The 20,323-nt window shown below is 40.7% G+C and overlaps 1 protein-coding gene across 6 annotated transcripts in view; it reads right to left on the bottom strand.

Annotated features, from left to right (window-relative positions):
* Positions 1-20,323, bottom strand: part of TBX15 (T-box transcription factor 15) — a 178,240-nt gene that overhangs the window by 115,818 nt on the left and 42,099 nt on the right. For all 6 annotated transcript variants that reach the window (XR_010410756.1, XM_045896850.3, XM_045896845.3 and 3 more), the window contains 3 exons: positions 5,615-5,828; positions 2,036-2,137; positions 143-314 (listed from right to left, as the gene is read on the bottom strand). Coding sequence is in view for 5 of the 6 variants with exons in the window: in XM_045896850.3 (XP_045752806.1) it covers positions 143-314; positions 2,036-2,137; positions 5,615-5,828 (488 nt within the window). In the remaining variant the exon portion in view is untranslated. The remainder of the gene's footprint in view (positions 1-142; positions 315-2,035; positions 2,138-5,614; positions 5,829-20,323) is intronic.

Here is a 20,323-nt window from a genome sequence, read left to right as displayed (position 1 = left end):
AAGGAACTTGTATGCCTAGTTACTTAAAATGACGCCAAATGGCATAGAGCTTCTTATTTTACCTGTTTGAAAAAGCCTAGGGCTAATCAGCTCTAGAGCCAAAAGGGAGGAAGAGGGAGATGGATGGGATTCTTTGACTCACATGTCCTTGATCATCCAACTCATTGTTGGTCAGCTTGAGTTTGTCGAAACTGACCACCTGTCTCATCCAAGTATCTCCAGAAGCTAGAGAATCAGGGTGTATATAAACTCTTGGGGGCACAGGGGAGTCCGCGTTGCCAGCCACCATCCACTTGGAGCTGTGGTACACATATCTGAGGTGGAGAGGGAGAGAGGCGAAATCAGAGACAGATACAGAGAGGGAAGAGAGGCCCAAGAAAGCCAGTAGAGACAGGAGACGGGAGAGACAGAGAGATGACAAGATGGAAAATAGTAGGGATTAAACAGAGAATACAACAGAGAAAAGGAGTAGGGTAGAGAACCAGGGACAATCAGATAGAGATGAAAATGGAGAAAGAGGTGGGTTGGGGGAGGGCAGCAAAGGGTTGTGGTTAATGATCAAAGCTACAGCCCTCACAAGGAAAACATTCTCACAGTCCTTTTTCTTTCTTTTCCCTCTCCTTGCCTTCCACCCCTGTGTGCACACAGGCATCCTGAGCCCATGTGTCTAGCTATGGAAAAGGTATTTTACTGCAACCTTTCACCTTTCAAATTCAAACCATATAATCCGTTGGCCACTTGTTCAGGATTTGGTTCCTTATTAAAAACATCTTCCATATTGTCCTATAAAACACAGCCATGTGCAGAGACCCTCCAAGCCTCTTACTTATTAACCATTTCTTTGCTGAGAATCTGAATTTTGAGGCATTTCTATGAAAATGGAGGGTTTTTGCCTCAGTGCAACCATTCCCAGAAACACCACCAAGTCTTCCCAGTTAGTGTTTTAGTGTTTCTTTGATGAATCCAGTTTTGAATATCATCATCATCCATATTATTTACCCACAAAGGCACTGGAAGTGAGATGTTGTTCAGTAGCAAAGGAGGTCAGTTTTCCAGTTTGCCAATTGCCCTGTACTTCTGAAGAGAGTTCTCTACAGATTTGGCACCTCCCTGCTTCTCACTTATAAAGGACCACACAGGACCTGGATGCTAGCAAACAGAGGCACTCAGTCCAAATCACAAGATCCTCTAAAACAGATTGGAAACATCTCCTGTGCTAAGTCCTGCATCCAGATAACTTCTCTCTTGGGCAGCTCTCTCCCTCTACCATACTAGGCTGGTCTTTCCTATTCATTCATCTCTCCCCTCCTACTTCATAGGTTTGGAGCCAAGTTCTCAAACATTTCAAAAATGAGCCATGATTCACTGACCTGATTGACATCTCAAGAGATTGATTAAGGCACAGTTTGTGTCTGGCAAGAACTATGTGTAAGCCATCCAAGAAACAAAGACATCGTGTTGGACTGTAATGACTTTGAAGGAAAGTTACTTAACAAACTCGCTCACAACCCATATTGATAAACAATAATTCTCCTTTACTAAATGTTGTTCTTGAAATCTTACCCAATTCTCCTCTTCTTCCCCTCCATCATCCACAGGATAATCCATCAGACATATGATTGAATATACTGCACTGGTCCACTTCTCCTCCACCTCTCCAAAATAAATCATCTCAACTCATTTAGTATTTCATAAACCAAATCATTCAATATGTTAATCACTTTCAATGTTAACTGAATTAATTTTAGACTTAATATTCATTTGATTTTTGTAACCCTGGCAGACACTATACAGTCCCGCTCTCTCCAGAGACACAGGGAGGATTCCAGACAAAATCATTACTAAGTCCTGATTTCCAACCACGAGTGACTACTTCCTGCATGGTGCTTTGCTACAGGTTATTGGCATATCCTCCATTCTTGTTCCCTATAGTGCATTGTACAGTGCACTGTGAAAATGCTTCATCTAATGATTTAAAGAACTGTCTTGGAATGCTGGTGATGTCCACAATTCCACACCCCAGAGTCATCATTACCTGTATCTTTTATTGTCCACAGGCACAATGTCCATTGCTATGTAATACTGCTGGTGTGGGTCCAGGCCAGTGATTTTCACTCTCATGGCAGGAAACATCCTCCTATAAAGGGGAATAGGCAGTAAGCTCAACAGTCAGAGGGGGAGAAGTAGCAGGAATAAAAGCTTAGAGAGTCTCCTCTTATGAAGAACGCTAAACACACCAAAGTCCAATTCCTCTAATTCCCAAATTGGCTGCTTTTTTTACACTTTGGAAATTATTACTATAAAATACGCTGAGGACTCATTGCTGAAATAGCACCATTTCTTAACTTAGATTGACCTATTTGATGACTCATACACTCCAAGAGTTCATACCATACCCTGATTTCTATTATTAATATATAATGTGATTAGATAGATAAGCAGATAGATAATGTGTATGTATCCACACATACATTTCCTATCAGACTATAACATTCTTGAAAATACTTACACTTAACATACTTGAATAACTTAATGCTTTTATTACTCAAGTAGCTTATCACAGTTGATTGTAGGTGATAATGAAATATTTTGTGATTGATTGAGTCTATTTAAAAGTAATCCCTAAAAAAAGAAGAAAAAAGGAAGAGGCTACCAGTCCCCAAACAAAGGGCCAACAAAGCTGAGGGTTTTTTAATGCATAAAACTGTAGAAAAATTTCTGCAAGTTCTCAGGCTGTCAACATGTGTGTCAGAAGGAGGACCCTGTGGAATCTGGAGCAAATACCAAATGAATTCTAGTGGCCTCTGGGCAATACCTTGTTTCTACCACAATGGCTTGTTAAACTTGCCAAAGCAAGCGAGGTCAGGATATGGCACTTTACAACTACTCTCATAATTGAAGAGGAGGAGAGGGAGCAGCCCAGAAGAGTATTGAGTTTCAAGGGTCTAGAATAAAATTCTCCATTCTTCTTTAACCATAAGAAAGAAGAAAAACATCAAACTCTTTTGTATGTCATTTACTTAGGAGTCAGACATAAAAAGTGCTCAGTTCAAAAATTTGGATTGCCTGAATGTGCTCTAGGGTACTTGTACACAAAATGCTGCATTAAGCTTAACCATCTGGGGCCAGTTAGTTGAGCTGGGCAGAGCACGGTGCTAATGAGGTCAAGGTCACAGGCTTGATCCGCATACAGCCTAATTGGCTTTGCTCCATTTCATGGCCATAGACCATACCCTGACCCCAGACAGCCATCTTGCTTACGTGCCCTAGTTGTTTACATGAGGGGCTTTCTGTTCTAGTCACACACTGCACTGCTCACCAGAAGCAACTCAAAATGCAAATGTCCTGTGGTAGTAGGTCAATGACATCATAATCATATTTGGGAGAAGGCATAAGAGGGACCACAGACCTATAATAGGAATGATGGGTAATTCTTAAATATTTACAAAGAATAATACACAACCATTCCTTCTTTCCTACTTTATGACTCTTCAGAAGCTTCTATTGATACATTGTTCTGGATTTACTACCTCTAGCCTCACAAGTTTAATTAGAAAGCCTTATATTTTGGTCTTATGGTGAGCTAATGAAACCCAGTGGTGGACTTCTCATAATGACTAAATCTAGCATTAACTATAGGTTAGGCACTTTGATCCACACTAATTCTCTCCAAAAACTTGGGAAAGTTGATCTATATACATTTACATTTAAACCAGTAATTACCTTCTTAATAACAATGACTTATGATTGCCTTGTATTTATAAATGGTTGGAGAAGACCTTGCCAGGGATGGAGAGAAAGTCCTCTCACTTGCTATCTGAGGTAAGATAATGTGGTTCCTCTCAGCCATCTATAGAGGCTGTGTTACACTGCAAGAGATTAATGTCTTCTCTTTATGACTCCAAGAAAAAGAGTTAGATGTTTTTAAATTCAATACCTGTTTTGTCTAGCACACTCATATGACCTTGAGTGGAGAAGCTAGCAGTTTCTTACCTATATCCAAGTTCTAAATGAATGAGATGTGTGACTTTGGAAAAGTTATTTAACCTTATCACCTATAAAACAAAGAAAAGGGACTATATAATCTTTAAAGTGCCCTCCTGCTTTAAAATTCCATGACTGGGGTGCCTGGGTGGCTCAGTCATTAAGCGTCTGCCTTCAGCTCAGGTCATGATCCCAGGGCCCCGGGATTGAGCCCCCATCAGGCTCCCTACTCCGCAGGAAGCCTGCTTCTCCCTTTCCCACTCCCCCTGCTTGTGTTCCCTCTCTCACTGTGTCTCTCTCTGTCAAATAAATAAACAAAATCTTTAAAAATATATATAAATAAATAAAAAATAAAATTCTATGACTACATTTGAATTGTCTTCTTAAAAACTTACCAAAAGTTGCTTTTTCTTTTTGCCAGTATTTTAGCACAGAATATCAAGTGAAGTCATAACACCCTAGGGAAAAATTAATCTTTCATATTCACAAAGTGAGATGCGTTTGGTTTTAATTTTATGGTTAAATTTAGGCCAATTCTTGTGTCTTCCAAACCCATTAATCCCTACAAGTACCTCTGTCCATGGTGCTGATTCTACAGATAGTTTGTACATTCAAAGATTGAGGGCTCTGCAGACTGCAGTAGTTCTGAATCAACAGGATTACAGTTTGGGGAGGGAGAAGAAGTAGATGGTGACTAAAATCTGAGCAGGAAAAAGGAACAGAGAGTCATACAAAACTAATGTAACTGAGAAAATGAAAATTGAGGTTAAAATTGGAAAGGACACTACAAAGGAAGGAAAATGAAGTGAAAAGGAAGAAACAGACTTGGGGAATCGGGAGGAGGTGAAGAAAAGTCAGAGCAGAGAAAGCTTTCTTTGTATGTTTTTGAGTTGTTCCAGAATTACTTGAAGAGTTACATGGAACAACAGCAAAGGCTGAGGCAATCCAATAAAGAAACAATGAATAATGGATCTTAACCTAAACAAAGGGATATGACTAAAGAACAAACTGTATATGTTTGTACTGGGAATATCTGGGTATATCCAGGTATCAAATGAATTTGTGAAGGCAGAGATGTGGAAATTAAAACACTGCAGAACAAATCATGAAATGAGGTCACAGGAGAGCTGTGAAAAAGGTGTTTGGGTGAACTGAATTCACTGAAGTGCAGGGAACGACGGAATGATATCGGAGATGAAAATGACCGGAATGCACAAAATCCACAGTACTGAGTGAAAACCCAAAATAAGAAACTGGATAAAAACATTTTCCTTGAATTGCTGTTTCCTTCTAAGCCATGACATCTCAAAATGTAGAACAGAAGTCGACTGAAACCCAAGCAACAAAAAAGAGATGGTATTGGAAATAATTCCCCTTCAGAGTTGCTCCTCCTAAGAAGCCTTTTAATGATCTTATTCACCACCAAAACTTCGAGAAGGAAGAAGGTTCCAAAGGAGAAATAAAATGAATAAGATTTCAGGTTCATTTTGACCTCATGCTTTTGTGAACACAGGCTGCTTTGGCATAACCAATGCTACCTACCACAAGTAAGTGAAAAAAATGTATGTAATAGCTCCTACTTTTGTTCTCCATTCTTGGAATCTGGCCATTCAAAGGAACCTGTCCTTACCTGCCTGCTTTGGTGATGATCATCTCAGTTCCAATGTCATGGAACCTCTTCCAGAGGTCAGCACATTGCAGCTCTACCTGAATCTCTTCCATGGAAGACATGGCAGCAGGCACAGGGCCTGCAGCACCAGGGCCCAGGTCAGCGTGAGTGTCAAAGGAGCAGGAAGTCCGCTCAGTGAGCACCTCAGAGTCTGAACCCGTGCTTTGCTCAGAATCTGCAAAATAAACAATCAAGTCTTAGGTGAGAAACTGCTGAACTGCCCCCACCCCTCACTGCCCTAAAAGATGGGAGGCTGGGTGAGGGGCATGGTGGAGTAGGGAGAGTGGTGAACAAAAGGAGACTTAAAGCTGGGAAGCTCCAGAGCACAGCATTCAGGGTATTTTATTATTTTTTTTTTATGGTTTGTTTTTGTGATTTACGACCATCTTTCAGGTTTTGCATTTCCAACATGACATCTGGCATTTTAGCAACAGCTGAAGAAAACTGGTCCACAACAGGCAATATTAGGAGTACTAATGTCACCACGGTGAAGGGAAGAAGCCAAACAGGAACAATAAAGTAAGTGCCAAATTTTTAAAAATAATAATAATTACAGACCACAGCTCCAAATCTAGACAATTTCACTGGGGGCTGGGTGTTGGGGGGGTTCAATGCTAATAATAATATATTCTTTAATGTCCTACTACTCAGCATCATTGCCCATCAGCCAGTAATTTTTAAACAAAGCAATTTTTCCTCTATTTATATATCTTGGTCATCAAAAGTAATGAAAAGTTGTTTGGGATCTTTAGAAGCACTTTGTCATGTATTTGAGTAAATGGCTTTTCCTAAGAGTCCAATCAGACCATTTTGGATGAAAAAAAGAAAAAAAAAATGTCTGTTGTAAGGCAAGGATGTAAGCATATGGAAAAAGTTACCCAAGAAGGCGGTTGAAACAAAGGGAATAAATGAGTTCAGGAGACACCTTGATTGGTTTCTGAAGTATGAGCAGAGGGGAGGGGTGATCCAAACAGGAAGGTAGGATTGAGAGCAACCAAATAAAAAGCTGGCGTGCTGTGCCAGATGGTCCTTTCTTCCTGTGTCTTCTGTACTCATGAAGGGGTTTTGGGGGGGAGGCGCATGCAGAGTGATAGAGAAGGCTGGAGTCAGATTTACCAGGGAATTTACTGTAATTTTTAAAGCTTTTTACTCTTAGAGGCCCAATGCCAAGAATCTTATCTCCTAAGATTTTCCAAACTCAGATTAGCTGATACAATCTCCTTAGGTCAAATGACACTGCAAGCTAAGCCTGAGAACCTATTTCTGCAACCCTCCCCTGACATCTAGGATTCTGATTGCTTCCCCTGTTAAATAAATACATCGACGAATATGTATTGCTGCCATGCTCACTTAACTGCAGCCGGTTTCTAGGCCTGTGAAAACCCATCCCACAAGACCTTCCCTTTCCTTCCTTCTAGCCCTGATGTGTTCCTCTCTCAAACCCAGGCAGCATTGCCGGCAAGTCTTCCACAACGCTGCCAGTGCCCACAGGGATCACAGTGACATTTCTCTCCTCCCCAGTTCCCCACCCTTCACTCTGAAGATATTCAGGGTACTGCAGAACTGAACCAAGCTCCGAAATGACAGGCAAGTCTCTGCCCCAAATCTAGTTTATCCACAATCACTAGTCCAGTCACCATCTTCACACACACACACACACACACACACACACACACATATATGTAGACATGTAGGTTTTACATGTCTAACCATGTAAATTTGGACTTGGAGCTAAACAGGGACTAACTCTGGTCTCCTTCAAGCACAGGAAAGTGGAGCTGCTTATCTAAGATGAGAGCTGATGCTTCTGAGTGACAAATCTCCATCCTGGCCTGATTCTATACGCCTTTCTGCTGCAGGGGCCATTATATCACCATCACATACTCTGCCAAACACAGTAATTCTGATCCCCTGAGGCATGATTCCCAAATCCCATTGTTTCTGTGATATGCCAAGAGCTCCTCACTTATCACAAGTATTGTGAACTTTCTGAAAACTTCTCAAAGCAAGAGTTTTAAAAAAATAGTCTTGTCCTACCTTTGGGAGCAAAGTGATGTGAAATCCACTTACCATAATGTGCCATAGTTGTGAAAAAGTTGGAAATTTGGGACATATGATTTCTCCAATGAGTGTTTAGGAAGAGGGAGGGGAGGGAAAGATATCACTATGCTAAGTGATAACTTTTTAATGGTGGCCAAACTGGGTTGGGATTAGAATGGTGACTATGGCTGGAGAATTAGGAAACCAGAGACTCTACTCTTAACTCACCGTGTCATCTGAAATAAAATGGGAGCTCAAAGTGTGACGTTAAATGGACTATTAGTCCATTTAATAATGAATCACTTGGACAGGTCACTTAACTATAATGGACCTATTTCCTTATCATGCATTTAGAAGGATTGAGCTGAAAACTTTTATAATCTCTTCCACCTCTAAGGACTTGAAGAGTGTCGATGCATACTTCCTAATGAAACTTTCAGTGATAACCCAGGTAACCTCAATTAGAAGCATCAAATTAAAACTGCTTGGGCAAGACAAGTTAAATGAGGAAAAAGACTGGGGGTTCAGATTCACGTTATCATAGAAGTTAAAGAAATCAGTGGGTATTCTGTTTATAGTTTCAATCAAATCAATCAATAAGCACCTGTCAGCATGTGGCCCTATATGAGGTACCATTGTAGATAATTTGAAACAGAATCCCAGACCTTGAGAAGTTTCCCAGTTAGTGCTGATTAATTATGTGTTTATTGGGTGCTTACTATGTGCCCAGCACTGTGCTAGATGCTGAGAAATACCGAAGTACAGAGCGAGGCTCCACCTAAAGGAATTTACAATACAAATGGAAGCTGAGTGCATTCACAAATAGAGACCAAGACAAATGCTACCACACAGTTTCCCACACCATTACATATTGCCTTTGCATGTCTCACAGGAATCCAGCAAAGAGAGGGATCTGAGAGGACTGGAACAGTCCTGGCGAACTCATGCTTACTAGAAAAGAAGCGTACAAGATGTAGAGATATAGGCAGCATTTGTCCATGAAGAGGATTTTCAGACACAGTTATTTGTTCCCCTGGAAGTACTCTCTGCTCCTGGATTCTCACTCCCTCACAAAATAGAGTCCCAGTGACTTCTACATAAAGAATACAGGCACCAGCTCACATTTTCAATAACATAAATTAAGCTACCTTATAATATCCTTAAAATAGGGTTAAGATCAACACCTTAGGTAAAAATAAAATTGAATCCTTTGTAAAATGCGTTTCTAAATCATAGTTAGATAAAATATTTAGGTTAACCAGATCATTTATTTTAGCTATTAATCAGAATGCATAATCCAGTTAACTATGTCATTAATATAAGAAATGCAGAACAGGTTATTTCAATCAAATGGGGCCATCCATTCAGAAATACAACCAGTCCCTTGAATATCAGAAAACACCTCTGTGTTTTCAAGTTTTTTTTTTTCTTGGCAATTTGTGACTTCCTGCCTTCAAAAAACTAACCGTTAGGAACTCATTTGAATGACCTAGAAAGACTTCTTGGCTGTCAGATGTCTCTTGTGGACAGCATTTGAACAAGGGAAATTTTAGCAAATCAGGAACATAAATGATAAAGTTATATATAACTAAGGAAGTTAAAGAAAACTTTGCGAACTTGCATGGATCCAGTTACAAGTCACTGGAGAACATCGTCTGACTCATATAGTCAAACCAACATATCTATTACCATCCAAAAAAATCCCAACAAGAGATTCTAACCATCAGCTCATAGTGTTACTTGTTTTCTATCTCTGACCTACTTCGTGTTGATAAAATGGACACAGTAACACTAAGTTCCCATAGAAAGTTGAGTTTAGCTTAACAGCAAGTTCAATTCTCAATTTATGCAAAATAATAGCAATAAGAAAATAGTTTCTTCTTTTACATTTTACACACTATTTAATTTATCTTTCCATTTGATGAGGTAGAAGCAGCATATTTTTAGGTCCATTATATAGATGAGGAAATTGAGACTAAGAAATTAAAAACAACATGGCCTAGAAGGTAGGTCTTCTGTCTCCTGACCCAATGATCAGGTCTCTCCCAAGATCATATCAGGTTCAACCCCGGCCAAAAGAGCCAGCAATCTGAAGTAACTCTCAACTATTGTAACCATCCTTACAAATGAAATGGCTTAATATGTTTGGTCCTGGCCAAGTCACATAACTATTCTGGCCCTCATTTTCCTTAATCATTTTAGCACAGCATATGCACATTTAATTAGAGGTGCTCTAAAGTCCCTTTAAGTCTAATGTTTACTGGATGGATTAGTAGTGCAGCTTAAAGACCACCAATTCTAACAGCAACTCAACCATGATAAGTTGAGTTGGTTGGCATGCACAGAAAATGCCTAATTTATATGTATTTTGACTTAATATCAAAACCAGACACTGTTAAAACAGATTTCACAGTCTTCCAGGCAATTTTCATCTCCACTTAACTAATAATTTTGAGGAGTAATTCATTACTACAGTGAACAGAGAACATTTACGCCTGGGGCTCTGCTCTTCACCATGAGTGAGGTGTTGGAGAGTCACTTCATTTCACAGAGCCTCAGTTTCCATATCTTAACTATTTCCTTAGCATATCTATTACTATTTCCTTATCTTTACTATTAGGGACTGGGGGAAGATACCTTCTTGCACAGAAAATTGTATTTATAGCTTTATGATAAAATAGAAATTAATGATTCTATTGATAACAATGCTAGTGACTTTGGACTGTGAGATGAATATAAGCCCACAAGAACTATCCCAACCAAAGGGTTAATGGTCAACATCTATTGAACACCTACTAAGTATCTGATGCTCTGCTAAGACCTTATATATATATAAATGTTATATATATATAACATTATTTAATAAAACAAATCTAAGAGCTATCATTATTACCTCCATCTTATATATCATTGACACCAAAATTCAGATTACATCAGCTCTACCTCCTGAGGACAGCAGGCATGTGAGACTATATTTAATTCCACTTCTATTTCACCAAACATTTCTGCTTTGTATAGATCAGGTTATATAGTAATAGACCAAGACAGATAAAATAGGTTCTTGCTCCAAAGGAGCTCACAATCCAATTTCATGGGAGAGGACACACAAACTATTAAAGAAGACTGGCTATGATAGATGTTCCAATAGATATGGGAGCAAAGTATTAAGGAGCTTTGAAGAACAAGCAAGTCAGTGATTTGGGATCAAGAAGACTTCACAAGGTGACATTTGAGGATGGACTTGAAATACAAGTTCAATATGAGCAAACAAAGAATTTATGGGAATGGAACTAAAGGTAGTGGGAATAGCGTCAGTAAGGACTTGCCATTTTTAGAGAATTACAAGCACACTGATATGGCCATAGCTTAAAATACATAAGGGAACGGGGAGGTGAGATAAGAGATAAAGGTGGAAAGTCAGGTTCAACTCAAACTCAACTAAATGACTATTTATTTAACATTTACTACATGCCAGTCACTCTTCTAGATCCTTGAGACATCAGGGGAAAAAAAGTTTCTGGCCACATGGAGTTTATATTCCAGGAGGAACTTGGCTGTCATAATATGGAGTTTACACTTGGTTTTCTTTATACCAAAGGTTTTTTTTTAAGTGGAAGTGATGATAGTTCTGTCTTCCCTTCTAAACTATGAATTCCACAAGCTGAATCTAATGCTTTGTCACATCTTCTATATGAATGATGTACAATAGCCTGGTTTCATTGTGGGAGATGAGTCACAGAAGACTACTATAGTCAGATAAGAGATACAGGATTTTCTGAGATTAGATGTACAGTGCCACTTCCATAAGCCTGGACTTCAGCTATCATATTTTACTCTAAGGCAGAAAACAGTTTGAAACAAAGGCGAAAGACACAACCCAGATGATAATCAAACAATCCTTTTTTTCTACCAATAACTGGAACATAACTATATTGAGTGGTACTTCCTATCTGATATGAGTGGGGCAGCTACTCCGTGGTCTATTTCTTAAGTTCTGAAGTCTCCAAAACCAAGACTCCCACAGCCATCTAAGTGCTCCCAACACACCAGGGCAGACATCAGAAGCTTATAACCCAGGCAGCACTCTCTGTACCAAGCTCAAGTAAACTCCTATTTCTACGGGATTTCTGCAATGGAAATTGGTTCTGGGATGTCAGATTTTATCAGGTAGCTTAGCAAAATCTGGTGATGAAACTTTTCATAGACTAATTCTAAATATGGCAGAAGCAGAGCACTTGGCACTGACCTGAGGACGGACTGAGCCCAAATTTGATACCCAGTCCAGAGCTTCAAGGGAATGAACTATAACCCAGGTTGGATTAAAGTAAAATTATGATGATAGCAAACACTCAAACAAGCCTGTTAGATGACTTTAGTGATGGAATGAGGTCTCTGAGCTCTCCATGCCCTCCAAGTTCTATTTGGGAAAAGGGGGGAGGTAACCTGAAGCCTGCAATTCCCATGCCAATAAGCCAATTAAGGAGACCAAAAGCACGTATCTCTCAGCTGCCTAAAGCACTCTCCATCTGACAACCAGCATCTCTCTCAGTGATACACAGAACCAGATGCAAGGACCCAAAGTCATCCCTGAGAACTCAGTCTTTTAAAGAGGCTTTGCAAAGAAGTGGCAGCAGTAATTTTTATATATACTTCTTGTTGATCAAACAAAGGCTCAGTGTCATGAAAGGTTCAGCCTCTAACGCTCCAGCATACTTTGCAAGTGGAAGCAAAAAGGAAGAGAAGTTATGAGCACTACATTAGATATTCCATATACATTATCTCATGCATTTTTCACAGAAAACCCTATGAAGTAGGCACTACTGTTGCCATTTTATAAAGGAGGAAACTGGGGCTTGGTGAGACTGAGAGGCTTCCTCACATTATATAACTAGTCATAGTGGGATTTGAGTCCTCCTGACACTAGAGTTGATGTTCTTTCCACTATACACTCTTTCCCCATTTTCAGAACGAGACCTGCAGAGCTGGGTGCTTCCCACAGTGAACTTGGAAATGCAGAGCTAACATTCAGGCAGTTCAGGCAGAAGACAGCTCTATGGAGACTAAGACATTGTCAGTTTTTTGGGGAGAGGAGAAAATTCAAGCCAAAGTCAGACAGGAATTTTACTTTCTCAGTAGCAGGGCAGTTGTGTTCAGGAATATTTGAGATATCTTCAGCAACTTAGTATTATTTAATAAGTAAGCACAAGTACCAAAAAAAAACAAAAAACAAAAAACACCTTTTGTACTATTTCACTTCCTGTCCCCAGTCCCCCTGGGGTAAAACATCTAAAGGTGACAGGTCACTGAAGATCACCGTCAATGTCAAGCCACTCTTTCACTCTAGCCTAGACCATAAGCAAAACAACATTAGAAGGTACTCAGAAAATGTTTGGACTTTGAGAAATGTGTAATGACACCATTGAAAGATAAGAAAAGGCAGCTGAGGTAGTTCCTACTTACAGAGAATTTGGCTTATTTAGGCTTAACTCAGGTCACAGTTCATGGCCCAAGAGTTTTTGATAGTCTTAAATGGATATCTATATTTGAGGAGAATTCATCTGACAACAATGTATGTGAAAACATTTATAAACAGTAAAATATCAAATTAACATGTAAGATTACATGCCAGTGATAAAGTTAATCAGGAAGACCAAGAAAAAATAAAGACAAATATGGGTCTTGGGTTTCCTAGAACAGTCCTAATTCCAAATATTTTATTTCATTCTTCCTATAAAATTAAAATTTTTGAGATTGACTTTCAGTTCAGAAAATATTCCTGATGGAAAGCACAGAAAATGCATAAATAGAATCATAAAATTTGGCCACAAGCCACATGGCAATATTCGATTTAAATACCTCTTACGCCAGAGGTCCTCCAAAAGTTGATCCTAATTGACTGGGTGGTCTTCAAGATTTACCAGTCAGTCTTAAAGCCAGCAGCTGTCAACACAGGCCCCTCCTTGAGGCTCTTGGCATATTTTCTGGGTAAAGTGACACATTAGTTCATCCCCAAGCCAGTGCTTGTTTGCTCTTTGCAACCACAACGACTTCTAACCTCCCACTACCACTCTGGCCACTGTTATAGCACCATCAGTCATCTGCCGTAGTGGTCTTTAATTTCCATGAAGTGAGAAGGAGCCCTTCTCCCATAGGCCCTAGAAGAACTTGCCTTATACCTTGTTAGGATATTCTCACTGAGCACCAATAAATAAACAAATTCATGCTAATACACTAAAGGGGAAGAAGTAAACAGCCAATTTTCAAGCAATAAGTATAATTTAACTTCCAGAGACAGTGCCCTTGGAGATGGCAGTCTCAAACATGTAAGTAGAATAGACATTTGAGTAAAACCAGGAACATGAAATTCCCTTCAAATTATATGCAAGAGACCACCAGCTACACTAAGTTTAAAACCCAATGTATCATGCCGAACTTAGACAGCCATCCTGTTTAAGGACTATAAGAGAGCTACATGGCTGGCAACTATGTAACAACCTCTCCAATAATCTAAATCCATTCATTTGATAAATCATTTATTTATTCAGCAAATAATTACTGATGAACTCACTTAGACCTAGCAATGTGCTAGGGACTATGAGGGGCACAACACTGAATAAGATATGATCTATGCTCTCAGGAACTTACAAAATCACTTAGGAGACAGGATAGGTCAATAAATAATCTAATAAAAATAGAATAGTCAAAATCCAACATGGCACATAGCACACTGGGGACTGGAATTTGGAATTCAAAAGACCAAGTTCCTTTCCAACTGTCTAATCTTGAACAAGTCACTTAACCTCTTGAAGCCTTAGTTTTATCATTTGTAAAATGAGGATATCATTAGTACCTACTGTGTGAATCACTAACACAGCATGTATGTATGTTTATGTGAATACCTTATCAACAGTAAAACAGTAAAAGGGTTAGATAAACGCTAATTTTCATGTTCTTCTAAGAGAAATATCAACAAAATGCTATGGAAGTTTAGAGATAAGAAGAATCTCTTCCAGGGGCGCCTGGGTGGCTCAGTTGTTAAGCGTCTGCCTTCGGCTCAGGTCACGATCCCAGGGTCCTGGGATCAAGCCCCGCATCGGGCTCCCTGCTTGGCGGGAAGCCTGCTTCTCCCTCTCCCACTCCCCCTGCTTGTGTTCCTGCTCTCGCTATCTCTCTCTCTGTCAAATAAATAAATAAAATCTTTAAAAAAAAAAAAAGAAGAAGAAGAATCTCTTCCAGCCCAGTGGGCTTTTCTGGGCCTAGTGAAGAGATGTCTGCAATAAAAAGGCAGAAATGGGGGAAAGGAGGAGAAGGATCTTCCAGGAAAGGGGAACTTTATGGCAGAGGCATGGCAGTAAAGTCTACCAGACAGGTTTAGAGAACAGCAAGTAATTCAGAAACACATCTGCATTAGTCCTCTTATATCCTCAGCACCTGGGACAGTGCCTGGCACCTACTATGCACTCAATTAAATGTTGGTTTTGATGAATAAATGAATGAATGAAATGTTGTCTGTTTAGCAAGGAAGGAGAAGAGATGTGACCAAAGTGTAGACTGAAGCCAGATGAGTGTAGACTGAAGCCGGGGGAGTGTAGACTAAAGCCAGATGAAGAATCTTGAATGCTATTCACCTTCTGATCTTCTTCCAGAGACCAATATACCTCTGGTAATGAGGTATCTTCATTGAATGCCATGTTCCCAGTGAAATCCCAAGAGGGTCACCTCCACATATAACCTAAATTATTGGAATCCCACCCACTTTCCCTTCCACGACTCTGAACTGTGTTAAGCTGATTGGCAAGGTCTGACCTGAAGTTTTTCACAGGCTCCAAATGAGTTCAGTGAATTCAATCACTTCTGTGAGTAGCACTCCCAGGCAAGCATCTGGAAAATTCTCAGATATTATTTCTCTTCCACGGCAGCTCAAGAGGAGAAGGTGCCAGTGGTCATGAGGATAAAAAAGGGGGAAAGAGTAAGGTCTTCAAGCGCTAGAGCTAGTGATGCTGAGGGAGAAGAAGGAGGGCACGCAAGCCCTCTCCTTCAGAAACAGAGTGATTCCTGCCCCCCTCCACATCCCCATTCAGCAAGGTCTGTGCTGTCTACAGTAAAGCAGGGTTTTCAGAGATGCATCCAGGAAGGGGATAATGCACAGTCCTTCTTTAGAATCACACAGACCCAGAGGTATGACTTTGAGCAAGCAACTTAACCTTTCTAGGCCAATTTCCTCATCTAAAATAGAGATGCCAATAACTCTCAGTAAAGCCCCTGGCACACAGCAGGAGTATATTAAATGTTAGTTCCTTCCATCATGTAGAAAGGGGAGTGACCACAAGGGTTAGATCTTTTCCCAATCACTTCCCTGTGCATATCTGAGAGAGAGAAAGAAGGTTTGTGTTCTTTCAAATAGAGAAAAGAAGATGTAAAGAATTCCTAATAAAGAAAATCCTAATAAAGAAAATGTAAAATGTAAAACAGGAAAAGATCACATGGTGAGAAAATAATTCAGGACCTGGAGCAGAAATCATCAAAACTGAATGGTGTTAGAAGAAATGGTGGAAAGGTAGAAGGAAGGAAAGCAAAGAAATAGTGAAAATGTCAGCTAAGAAAGCCTCCTTTTGTGTGGGCCTGCCTACATGATGCTCCCCTAGTCGACAATGGCTGCCACACTATTGAGAAGGCAAATGACTAGAATCTGAAAGAAGAGACAACAGGGAATACCACTGGGCAAAGATGTATGTTGGACCTTCAGTAAGGAAATGGGGCTGGGGAAACAAAGTCGAACCTTGACTTTGGTCAGCCTTGGCTGGAGAAGCAGTCCAAGGGCACTCTGTTCCATGAAAAAGGGGGACACAGGAAAGAGTCGGGAGGCCGCAGCCTGACTCCAAATTGACACCCTTGTCAAAGCACTCACCCTCTGGCTTAGACTAAGGAAAATACACACTGAGGAGGCAGGAAAGATCTAGAGCTTAAGGGAGTCTCCCAGGGAGAATGGGGATGAGGTCTGAGAGTTGTTCATTATAACCCTATCGCTGAGACTTAGCCAAGGTGATCTGCCCAGTGCCACCCACCCAGAAGTACCACAGAGAAGCAAAGGACCTGGGTCTTGCTCCGAAGCTTGAATTCATCCACTGTGCCATACTTCCTTCAGAAATCCTAAAGCCAAACGCTTTGATAAGGGAACAGAATCCAGGTTTGGGGTATAGGGCAAGCATTGAGAGTGAAATGCACACCCTGGATTAATCATATTCATGGCAGTGTCTTTAAATTTACAGGTCACTGACCCCAGCTGGACATGCTTACCGAACTTGGAATCCCATCCTCACATCCCAAGTCCCCAGAACCCTCCAGGAAAAGCCCACCTCCTGTCTTCTCTGGTCTTCTTTCTTCCCTCTAAAGCCCTCCCCAGAAGAGAATGAGTTGTCAAAGGATGCTCACCTTAGGGCAGATTTTTGGTGATGGCCAAGAAGAGGGTGGGGCAAGGCAAAGGATTACCTAACACTGTCCTCTGCGTAAAGGCTGACTTGGGAATCCCAAAGTCAACATGATATTCCTAACTCCATTCCTGCCTCCCTGAGTAATACTGCCTAGATCACTTAACTCCACTCGTTCCTCTGCCAACACCTTGGCTACAGCATGCCTCTGTTTTCCCCCAAGCCTACCTACCTTAGTCAGAATGACTCTTGAAGAGACAGTGTCCTCCAAGTGTGTCAGCAATTCAGACCCTGACAGCTTCTAAAATAGCTGGTGGGTTGTTGCTGGGTGTCTGTTGCTCTCCAAAGGAGTGGTGGTGTCACTGAGGCAGCAGGATTTCCTTGCCAAAGTTGCTCCTCCCCTCCTCCCCATAAGGCTCTGCACTGCCTCTCCCTGGCCTGGCCCAGGAAGACTTGGAGGCCAGGGGCCGTGGCATTTAATACTGTCAGAGTTCCCACTTCAGTCCCCATCATGGTGCCAGTTCGGCATCTGTCATGATGACCCAGCCTGAACTGTATTTAGAAGCTTCGGACATGGCACGGTGTCCTGACCCATCTCAGGGTGACAGGAGATTTCCTGAGCACCTGGGCTTGTGATTCACTCCAGAGAATGGGGGGGTCAAAAGGACTTTATGTTTCCTTCTCAGGGGGGTCCCCATCTGCTACAGGCCTCTCTCGAAGACTCAATCTCCATCAATGCTATCATATCAAGCTATTGTAAAAATCCAGACTTTTTATAAAGCTTACAAGACATGTTAGAGGAAAGAGAGAATCATGGGAAAATCTATCAGAAAATGGGTTTAATGGTCTGTCCATGGACTATTCTTACAAACATAAATTTCCCTAGAATTATATCCTGGCAGTGGACAGAATCTACCAGATATTGCCAGTGAACAGAGAGAGCCTGCCTAGGACTCTTAACTTCTTGGGGGACAGTACATAATATTTCACTTCATCTTCTTGGCAGACTCTATGCCCATCTTGAAAGTAGCTTACCGGAGTCCAAAAAAAAAAAAAAAAGTGAGTTATTCCTGGTTACTGGTTTAAAAAAAAAACAAAAAACAAAAAAAGAAAAAACCTTTTTTATTTACACTTGAATGTAATCTCCACCCAGACAGGCAGACTGATAATTGTATAACACTAATTGGGTGGGCTGTCTGTTTTGAGGGTTACTGCACATGGAGTGGGTCTAGTCCTCAACTCTGCTAGAGCATAAGGGAAAGAAAGGCTTCTTCCCCATTGACCCTCAACCAGTGTCCCTAACCAGAGTCCCATGGAGATAGCCTGTCATTTAAAAGGCATCAGTGTTTGGTCTCTCCCCATTTCTGGGCAAGGACTCAACACTCAGAGAATGTGGTTTTAGGATCATGGCATCTAATCCATTCAAGGATTATTTGCCCCCCCTATTGCTCAGATGGGTGTGTTAATCATCACCTCCCTTTGTTCTGTAATAAATTCAGCCCTGGCTAATTCCGAGCCTCTATGCATCACTGGAATTTAAAGATGGCGTTTTGACAGGTCAGATATTTAGAATCAATAGACCACCAACCAGTCAAAAATCTTAAGTAGTTTTAGGAACATGTGGAAGTAATTTTTTCCCAGAATTCACAAGTCTGAAGGATGAGATCTTATTGATGGCATGTGGGCTGTTGTATATATTAAAATATTATTTTATTTTACCATATTCTATGTGTAATCAAAACTGATTTAACAGTGAAGGCTGATTTTCCTTATTATGCCAAATATCACGTTATCAGATAGAAATTACAATGGAGTAGACACTACACAGCATCTTTAAAAGAACCAATAAAAAGGTAAGATAAAATTATAAGTGAATGTGGGGGCCCCTGGCTGGCTCAGTCGGTGGAGCACGTGACTCTTGATCTCAGGGTCGTGAGTTCGAGCCCCACGTTGAGCGAAGAGCTTACTTAAAAAAATATATACATATAAGTGAATGTGCAGTGACTAGTGATGTAAAATACAAATGTTATAGGCTACGGCACTTCACAGAAATCAGAATATTTTGTGTGACGCTGGATGTATACCTACATTTTAATTATAACCATCTCAATTGCATGCAGTCAATCTTTTTGTAAGGGAAAAACTGTTTCATAAAATATTAATTTTGAATTTTTTCAATGAAGAGGTTATTAACCTAACGTCAGTGGATGGGCTTTGGGGGTTTATATGACCTAAAGTCATAAGTTAAATTTGTAAGGGCTTGCATTTCTCGGGGAAGAGAATGTATGGTATTTATGGGATTCTCAAAGCAATCCATGACTTTAAAAGGATGAGGACTACTGGTTTGAAAGACTTCCTCCAAGTGGGGAAAATGTCTAATTTCTAAGTTCTTCTGCTGTAATGTAAAGCATTTTCCCTTCGCCAGATATTTTCAACAGGAAAAATATTCAAAATACGACACAGAATACTCGTGGTGCATCTTTACAAAAATGCATTGTCTCCCTTATAAAGTCAAAGTGGTTGTGTTTCTCTGCCAGTGTTAAACTTTCTCTGTATGGTCCCTAATTCCTCATTTATCTGTATTTTAACCACATATACATGCATGTATAAATGTTTTTTTTAATCGTTTGGAGAGGTAGGGGGAATTAAAAACTATCTTTAAGTGAACGAAAATGGGGCTTTTTCTTCAGCCTTGCTGCTTTTACTCATTCATACTCCGTCGCTCTCCTTACCCATGCCTCTCAGAAAATCCTCAGTTGGCAAAGGAAGCCCAGGCTCACCAGGACGTTTCTCCTTCTGTGTGCCAAAACCACAGTAAGCTTGCTACTGTGGGACAAACAGTCTGGCCCCCTCACCAGGGACGGGCTCCAGGTTGGTGGTTCCCATACCTCAGAAGAAACCCTCCTCTCAGGCCCTACCCCCCAACCCCACCCCCGCCCTGTGTCCTCCAGGGCAGTGCCTGCAAGAGGCAGCTCCTCAGGGAAGGCTGGGCACAGCCAGTAGGTGACATTGCCCGCTGCAGGACTGCCAAGGCTTTCCTAAAGGCCACGGCAATCGAGCCTGCCCACGAGAACATTTTGGTGAGCTCAGTTTGTTTGCTACTGAGAACCTCCTTGCCCTCACAGTCTATTTTTACCGTGCTGTGACGCAGAAGACTCCACTGTCACAAAAGTGAATGATAAATAGAATAAACTCTCCATTA

This window comes from Mirounga angustirostris, unplaced genomic scaffold (genome assembly GCF_029215605.1).
Source record: "Mirounga angustirostris isolate CCGP_5_RB_7025 unplaced genomic scaffold, mMirAng1.0.hap1 SCAF_4, whole genome shotgun sequence".
NCBI classification, from domain to species: Eukaryota; Metazoa; Chordata; class Mammalia; order Carnivora; family Phocidae; genus Mirounga; species Mirounga angustirostris.
This window is presented reverse-complemented; position numbering and strand designations above follow the sequence as displayed.